At 40.6% G+C, this 9615-nt stretch overlaps 1 protein-coding gene across 1 annotated transcript in view; it reads right to left on the bottom strand.

The window, feature by feature from the left end:
• fbxo15 (F-box protein 15) overlaps positions 1-8537 on the bottom strand; it is a 35441-nt gene extending 26904 nt beyond the window's left edge. Inside the window, exons 1-3 of the mRNA XM_073051797.1 lie at positions 8278-8537; positions 7849-7944; positions 489-593 (exon numbers count right to left, since the gene is read on the bottom strand). Coding sequence (XP_072907898.1) covers positions 489-593; positions 7849-7944; positions 8278-8417 — 341 coding nt within the window. The 5' untranslated portion in view covers positions 8418-8537. The remainder of the gene's footprint in view (positions 1-488; positions 594-7848; positions 7945-8277) is intronic.
• Positions 8538-9615: the final 1078 nt, after the last annotated feature.

The raw sequence follows: 9615 nt of genomic DNA on the forward strand, positions 1-9615 counted from the left end.
AGTAGCACAATCATTTTGTTCTTTACAATTAGTGTACTGAAGAAGGACAATAAACCACCTTGAATCTTGAACTGCTTGGGTCTGCTATCCAGAAGAAAATGGAGAGCCCTTCCTTTTGGGGCACATGTGTACAGACTGGATATCTATGGTGAAAATGAGGTAGTTGGAGTAAGGGAACTGAAAGTTGTTGAAGTGATGGAGAGCATGCAAAGCGAAACAAATGTTAGTGGGAAAGAACTGAACCAATGGGAGCTGAGACAGGCTTGGTAGAGCAGGAGCAGGTAGAAACAATGGGCCTAGTGGGACAGTTTCCACTTCAAATCAGGAGCGAGTCATTTATGACAAATCACAGAAATACAGTATTCTACTCTCTTTTATAATAACCTATTTGCCATTCTGGATTGCATAACAAAAGATCGAATCCTAAGAGATTGACCCAATCATATTGAACAATACCCAACAATCAGCAGCTAAATATGCTTACTTACTTGTCGTTTGACACATTGTAAAAAGTCCTGTTGACACAGCCTGCACAGAACAAGGAAGAAACATCCAGGTACGTAAAGATGTGCAGTAGAACTTCCCATGGTAAGCTAGAAATAATATTCAGATTCTTATGTTGCAGCTCGAAAAGCAATATTTAATACCTTTTTAGCTGGCTCATTTATGGACTGAAAACATAGTACATAGTCAAAAAAAGACAATGAAACAAAAGCTCTCATTTGCTTTGATAAAAAGAGATATTCTGCAATTTTATAATGTGTTCTCAGAAATGTACAGTACAAAAGTACCACTTAATGGATATTCATTCTAAAATAAAATATTCATAGCAATTCACATTGGAAAGATGCTTCAAACACTTTTTAAGGCTAAATACACAAGGTTCCTGCAATATTTGCAGAATTTTATCCCATTAGGTAACCAAAATAAATAAATAGTCTTTTATTATTCCCACAACCTATGCACTTTCAATGACTCTTCATCTCATGTTTTTGGTTCTTTTTTCTTGCTTATTTATTTGTTATTTTTTTGTATTTGCACAGTTTGCTGACTTTTGCACATTGGATGTTTGTCCATCCTGCGTGTACGTTTTCATTGATTCTATTGAGTTTCTTCGTATTTACTGCAAATGCCCACAAGAAAATGAATCTCAGGGTAGCATACGGTGATGTTTATGCACTTTGATAATAATTTAAGGGCATATATTTACACAAGCAGACTAATTAATAGAATTTATATTCATACAATAAATTAATTGAAGAATGAAGTCATACCTATAAGGTAATCACTAAGGGATTATCCAGTTAATTTTGGAGTCCTGTGCTATAAAAATAGTAAAACTGCAACTAAGTTAAATACAAACTTATGAATATGACATACCCATCCACTTAACTTGGTCTGTTGCTTTTATTTTGCTAATTGAATAATAATAATGGCCAAAATCTAATTAAGCTGATTTAATGTTTACAATCTATCAGGTTTGACTCTGAGTTTAAATCCCACCTGATTTGAGCAATGCAATATGTCTTCAATATAAAATAGCACAAGATTGTTGAAAGCACTTCATTTCAGATGAAAATTCTTCTATTTAGGTAAAAATGAAGGATCTCATGGCAACTAATTAAAGTGGGTTTACAATTAACTTCAGTTAAATAATGAGAAATATCGTATTTTGACTGAATAACATTTACTGTAAATCATTATGCCTTAATGTTTTAAGGAGATCAGGGAGCACCCAATCACACAAGTTTTCACTTCAAGTAACACACACAAGATGCTGGTAGAACACAGCAGGCCAGGCAGCATCTATAGGAAGAAGCAATGTCGACGTTTCGGGCGACATCCTGACGAGGGGTCTCGGGCCAAAATGTCGACATTGCTTCTTCCTATAGATGCTGCCTGGCCTGCAGTGTTCCACCAGACTTTTGTGTGTGTTACTTGAATTTCCAGCATCTGCAGATTTCCTCATGTGAAGTTTTCACTTCAAACTGGTTTCTTCAGTGGGCTCTCTAGAGAAGCCCAATGTCAAGCTCATCAAACTGTGAATAACTACATACAAATAGCAGAATTTGCTTCCTTTCTTTATTCAAATTGCTAGACTTCCTTTAATTTTTCCACGGAAATATAAAAACACAGTAAGCTCTGCACTTACAAATTCTATTAATTTACCAAACCATTCAATAATACAAAAAATATTTCTGAAGAAATAAATGTCCCTTTTTTTAAACTCGAGTGATGATGTACTTGCTGAGCTGAGGCACAAACAATGCCTGTGTACAGTTAGAACTCTCAGCTGCCACAATGTCCTCCTAAAGGCAAAGCAGCATAGTACACAGGTCATATGAACGGATCTACTTTCAAAGATTTTTAATAAGCAGTGTCAGATCACTGCTGCCAGAATCTTGCTGGATTCCACAACTTACACTCCAGAAACATTCTTAAGGGCAAACTGCAGGGCGTATATTTTATTTGACAAACCATGTGCATAAAGTATGTGGTTATATTATTAGGGTGACTATTATATTAATTTGAAGTGTTTTTTCTACTATTTATGATAACAGCAAAATAATTCTGGTCAGCATAGCAAAAATCCTGTTTATTCAAAATTGCCCACAATTTTGAAACAATTAATGAAACATCTAATGCCAAGTAGAATGATGGTTATAATATCTCACAGCAAAATAATCCACCTTGAAAATCCCAAGTTGCAAAAGAAGCTTAATGGAAAATCGAGGCTGATGGAGGTAGGCATGGAGGAGCTTCTGCTGTACTTTAAACCAACGACCTTCTGCCCTCTCATGGGGATGTTTTAAAAGAAAAATCAGGGTGTTTCCCAGTGTTCTAGGCACTATTCATAAACTTCACTAAACCCTGAGCGATATTAACTTGTCATTATCACACTGCTGTTTTGTGTATACAGTCACAACTATAAAAGTATTCAGCCCCCACTATTTTCACATTTTACTGTCTCGTTTTCTAAATTTAAAATATACTAAAATAGGACTTTGAGCTAATCTACAAACATTGTGCATCATGTCAAATTAAAAGAAAAATTCCAAAACAATTTACTAAAAATTGAAAAAAACAAAATTGCAAGGCTGGAAAAGTATTCATCCTGTTTGCAATGACAATGCTAACTATCCACAGGTGCAATTCTGTACATTACCTTATCAACTCACCCAATTTGTTGATGTAGAAAATTGGAGGATCACCTGTTTTCAATGAATTCATAAAAATAAATACTCCCCCCCCCATGGTCTACCGGTATGGTAGATTTTGCAACAGACCAAACCAAAATGAAGACAAGTCAGGGAAATGGTAATAGAGCAGCACAAATCTGTGGGAGGGTACAAGACCTTCTCAAGACCGTACCTCGGAGCCCAGTGCAGTCCACTGTGAAACCACAGTCACACTACCTAGGTCAGGCCGCCCCACTAAACTTAGTAGCTGGAGAAGAATGCCACTTGTAAGAGGCTACTGTCAAGCCAACAGTCAATCTGAGTCAACTGCAGAAGTCAGTGGCTGCAACTGGCGATGAAGTTCATGATTCCACAATTTCCAAGGCATTGCACAAAAAGGGTATTTATGGAAATGTGGCAAGGAGGAGCCCTAGCTAAAAAAAATGTATATCTTTACCTGTAAAGACATTGCAAAGTGTCACTTAGAAGATACTGTAACGATGTGGAAGATGGTCTTGTGGTTGTACGAGACTAAAGTGGAATGTTTTGGCCTCAACACTAAGTGGTACATGTGGGACAAATCAGCCACAAAATGTCATTCCATCATGCTATGGGGATGCTTTTCAGCAGCTGGGACTGGAAATCTGGTCAGGATTAATGTGAAGATGAATGCTGCTAAATACAGAGAGATCTTGGATAAAAAACTGCTGACCTCTGCCAGAAAGCTTACACTGGGAAGGAAGTTAGCCTTTCAGCTGAATAACGACCCAAAGCACACTGCCAGAGGCACCATGGAGTGGCTTCAAATGAAGAAAACTGAAGTCTTTGAGTGGCCCAGTCAGAGTCTTGACCTTAACTGGATCAAACATCTCTGGCAAAACCTCAAGATTGTTGTCCACCGTCTCTCCCCAACTAACCTGGCAGAGCTTGAGCAATTTTGCAAGGAGGAATGGGCAAATCTTGCTCCATCACATTGTGCAACACTAATAGAGATTTATCCAAAAAGACTACTGGCTGTAATAGCTGTGAGAAGAGGTTCAACCAAGTACTGAGCAAAGGGGGGTGAATACTTTTGAACTGCTGACATTTCAGTTTTTGAATTGTTAGTTTTTCATGCTTTACAGTTTTCCTGGTTTTATGTTCTACTGTAAAAAAAGAGAATGTGATTCACAATTTCTCAGTTAAATTGATCAAAATCCCCAGTTGTAATACTCATTTGTGTGAGCAAAGGGCTGGAGGCTAAATACTTTTATAAGCCATATTTCCCAGTGCGACTACACATGAAAATCACTTTTATTGTAAAATGATTGTGCAATGCAAATTGGGAAAGATGCCACGTAAAACCAATAATTTTTTTTATTATGCTGTATCCAAATGCAATCTTTACTCATTAGACCTTCCCTGGTTTCACAAATTCTGCCGAACAAGTAGCAAAAATATGATGCAAAGATTTAGATAATCCTCTTATATTGTTTTTTGTTAAAAAAAAAAATCAGAGTCAGAGAGAAATTAAGTTTTCTTAATTTTAAGGTCTTTAGGTAATTACCTTCCTGAAGGGGTTGGACAAGTTCTGGCAAGATCCTATCAGTGTAGAAATGTTACTTGGCTTGTCCTTCACTAATATTCATTTGTAAAATAGAAAACTGTAAGACATAGAACAGATTAGGCCATTCAGCCCACGAGTCCAGCTCCATCATTCAATCGTGACTGATTATTATCTCAACCCCTTTCTGCTACCACCTCCCTATAACCTTTGACACCCTTACTAATCAAGAACCTATCAACCTCGCTTTAAATATAACATATGACTGTCTTCACAGCTGTCTGTGGCAATAAATTCCTTAGATTCACCAGTCTCTGGCTAAAGAAATTCCTCTTCACCTCCATTATAAAGGAATAGCCCTCTATGCTGAGGTACTGTACTTTGGCCCCAGACTCTGCCACTAATAGAAACAACTTCTCCACTTTATCCAACCCTTTCAATCTTCGATAAGTTTCAATGAGACCTCCTCCCCCCCCATTCTTCTAAACTCCAGCAAGAAACAGGGCCAGAGCCATCAAAGACACATTAACCCTTTCATTCCCAGAATAATTCTCATCAATTCCCCAGAATCCCTCAATGCCAACACAACCTTTTTTAGATTTGGGGCCCAAAACTGTTCATAATATTCAAACTGTAATCTGCCCAACGCATCAGCTCTTGTATTCTAGTTCTTCCGAAATTAATGCTAAAATTGCCTTCCTTAGTATTGACTCAATCTGCAAGTTAACTTCCTGCACGAGGACTTTCAGGTCCTTTCACACTTCCAACTTCTGAATTTACTTCCTGTTCAGAAAATAGTTTATGCCTTATTCCTTTGGCCAAGGTGCACGACCGTACACTTCCCTACACTCTATTCCACCTGCCACTTCCTTTGCCCATTCTCCCGATTTGTCCAAGTCCTTCTGCAGGCTCCCTGCTTCCTCGACACTACCTGCCCATCCACCTACCTGGCTACAAAGCCAACAAATTTGTCATCCAGATCATTAACACATAACATGGAAAAAAAAACAACACTGAGCCTGTAGAACACCATTAGTCACTGGCAAGTCAACCAGAAAGTCCTGCCTTATACCCAGGTTTTGCCTTCTGCCAGTCAACTAATCTGGATTGTATCTTTCCTGGAATACCAAGGACTGACTAAAGAAAAGCAACTTATTGGATTGATGCCAAAATTGATCCAATCAAAATTTAACTATTTAGCCTTGGTCAGCATATGTTTGTATTTGGCAGATAAAGTGAAGAAAATCTTCACATTATTATACAGGTGGATCTCAATTTGAGTAAATCCAACCTTCCTTAAAGTGGGCTAGTCCATCTGATAAAATAATGAAAATAGATGCATTGAATTTGCACTACAATTATGGCCATTCTTAAACATTATTATGAAGTTATCTGGAATGATGTCTTGAATTTAGAATTACACCTCTTTTGCATTTGTAACAGTAATGTTGTAATAACTGTACAATCCAAAGTATCCTTAAAGGTTATAAATAACTATTCATGTCAATCAGTAGAAAGTTCATTACCAATGCCTATGATGAGAGATCATTCTTTAATAGATACCTTGAGTAAATTTTGTTAAATAAAAAGATGCAGTTAACATGTGTATTGTACAGAATGCTTCTAGGTAGGCATATTAAAACTCAAAATGCAATGAACACTCAGATCTCTAACTACCCTCATTCTTACCCTTGGCCATTAGGCTGTATAAAGCGTCAACCTATACCTGGGGAAATGATTACCCCCTCCTGTTAGACTGTTCGTGGTGTTACGAAGGGATGAACAGCTCTGATGGGCAGAAGGGTACAGGTTGCCCATGTCCCCCTCCCCTGGGAGGAATTACAAACCGTTTACTGTTGCCAAGCTGTTAATGAGAGAAAGAGATGGAACAAAACATACTGGGACTGGAACATTTGCTTCAGACGAGGGCGAGATAACACCGGGGGAGAGAGACCATATTATGACTCCTGTAAGACTCATGGCTCCGGAGAGGGGCTGTTTACTTGGTACTATTCTTGTTCATTAAAATTCCTCAGTGGACAGCCGGAGTGGGCTGGTTTTGATGGGTTAAGCATTCAAACTGATTGACACCTGAGACCCCGTGAGTAGGGATAAAAAGTGAGGTCTGGGGAGACACCCCTCAGACGCACCAAGACATACACTAGTGAGCACTGCTTAAGTGTTGGAACCCACGAGAAAGTGTGGGGGCATCGGAGACCAAATGAAGGATCGGTCAATTTTAACTCACAGCGAGGGCCGGTGGGGGCTTGTGTGTGTGTCCACCCTTGCCTGGGTGACGAGTCCACCATAGGAGAACGGTCTCGCTAAAGGACAGAGGGGTCATACCTGAATGTGTCACAACAACACATCCACGGATCAAGAAAGTAAAGGAAGGTTTGTAAGACAATAGCTGTTACTGTTTGCTCGCTCCTTTCTCTCTCCAACGGTTACAACAAAAGAACCAACAACTACCTCAGCCTACATGAACTGAACTTTATACTTCCCCATGATAATTCCTTAACCCCTAGACAACAATAGAGCTTGTTTATTATTGATTATTATTATACCCACACTTTTTAGGTTTAGTATTGCTAACGTGTATTATCTGTATATTTGCATTGTTGATATTGATTCGTATATTTTACTAATAAACACTGTTTTGAAAATAGTACCAGACTCCACGGACACTTCTAACTTTGCTGGTAAGTCACCCAGTTACAGGGTAGGTAACAGTGGTAACTTTTTTATTATTTCTATTCTTCTTCTAATATTTAGATCTGTGCATTTGCAATGCTACTGTGACGCTGTAATTTCCTTTGGGATCAATAAAGTATCTATCTACAAATACAGTCCCGCTTTACTCTAAATAATGGCTTGGTATTCTAATATCCAAATTTGAAAAAATTCAAAATCCTCTTCAATAAAACTTATTAAACATGTATAATTAATTCGGTATTTCCAATGTATAATGAAATAGTGTGGTACGTGGCACAGTTCCTCCCAAATTTCTCCCGAACACTAATTCAGATTAAGCGAACGTCGCCGGCTGAAATCGCTTGTGCATCGTAATTCCAGAGGGGAAAACGCTTCGAGGAATATGTACTTTCCTAATCTCTTTTTACCAACCTCTCAATGGTGGTCAGACTTGCAGATCTCAATTTAACACTTTCTGTTCCACGGAAGGACCTTGAAGGCAGACTCGGGGCCCATTTTTGTCCAAAACTGAAACATTACAACATTAAGTAACTGTTGGGAAGTACACGTTTCCTTAAAAAATGAAATCTTTCATATTTTCTAGTGTGCAAAACCTCTAGTGAGTTCATCTAAATCACCCTACTTCGTACAATCGTTATAAATTTAAAAACGACACTGCACTAAAGCAAACACTATAAATTCATCTCTAAATTAAGTTGGTCAGTGCAGAAGGGAGATTATATCCGTCGGCTGCAAGTTAGAGAGGAAAATCGTAGGGAATGCCTGATCACCAACACAGCAGTGGGGTGAGGGACTTTAATACAGCGTGAGTGGGACGCTGTGTGATACAGGACTCTTCACCTGGAGCACTTGGGCCGCCGAGCCTGGACTGCCGTGCGGCGACCGCTGGACAGCTCCGGGCTCCCGGGCCGGGCAGGAGCAGAGGCGCCCAGAAGCGCGGAGCCCCGCTCCGCCTCCACCCGGGCGTCGCTTGTCGCCATGGACACCGACAGAATACCCACGCACAGCCCCCAGCGGAGCGGGTGGCCTGGACCGAAACCGGATCGGGGCGCCGCCTGACAGCGAGGGGAGAAACCGAACCACCTGTTCGATCTCCGCGGGTAACGGCGCCGGAAGGCGGACTAAACGCCGTGGACCCTACCAATAAGAATGACAGCCTCAAACGTAATCCAATCGAAATCAAGGAATGGTTACAACTTTATGACGCAGACATCCCTCCCTGCAAAAACTCATTGCAGCCAAGGGAGGTAACCCACCGCACCCCATATCCCCACCCCTTCCCCCGGTCGACCTCCAAGGGTGTATGTATACAGGACCTCTGATTATGAAAGAACACAACAATTTATTTGATCACATATTGAAACAATTTACACACACGCTTGTTGAGTATCTTGTTGGCAGTCTCAATGCTAATGCAAATAGCTTTTCTATTTCTTCTCAAACTTTCCTTACTGTAATGTGGCTTGTTTGGCAGACGAACATTTTGCCGGAAGTCTCAACCTCATAGCAGTCTGTGTCAAAGAATTTGTTAATTTTGCAAGACATAAACGTTAGCTATTGCTAATGAACGAATGACACCTGTGAAACTCACCTCAACATGTCTCTCATAGTCATTTAACCCACTATGGGCAAATAGAGAAGTCATGCGAGGGGGGGGGGGGGGGGGGGGGAGGGGGAGGGAGAGAGAGAGAGAGAAAAAAGACAAAAAGCCCGTCCCGTGGAGAAAAACTGATAGGTCTACTTAGCACCAAGCAGGACGGACGGACGGACGGTCTCTCTCTCTCTCTCTCTCTCTCTCTCCTCTCTCTCTCCTCTCTCTCTCTCCTCTCTCTTCTCTCTCTCTCTCTCTCTCTCTCTCTCTCTCTCTCTCTCCCTCTCCCTCTCCCTCTCCCTCTCCCTCTCCCTCTCCCTCTCCCTCTCCCTCTCCCTCTCCCTCTCCCTCCTCCCTCTCCCTCTCCCTCTCCCTCTCCTCTCCCCCTCCCCCTCCCCCTCCCCCTCTCCCTCTCCCTCTCCCCCTCCCTCTTTCTCCCCCCCCCCCCAAAATCAGGTGAAGGAAGGGAGGATGATGTATGATGTACAGGATGGTGGGTGATAGGTGAACTGAAAAGTTGGGAAGTATATCAGTGAACGATAAAGGGCTGGAGAAGGGCGCATCTGATAGGAGAGGGTAGAAAGAAA

The sequence above is a fragment of the Hemitrygon akajei genome, chromosome 1 (genome assembly GCF_048418815.1).
Source record: "Hemitrygon akajei chromosome 1, sHemAka1.3, whole genome shotgun sequence".
In the NCBI taxonomy this organism is placed as follows: Eukaryota; Metazoa; Chordata; class Chondrichthyes; order Myliobatiformes; family Dasyatidae; genus Hemitrygon; species Hemitrygon akajei.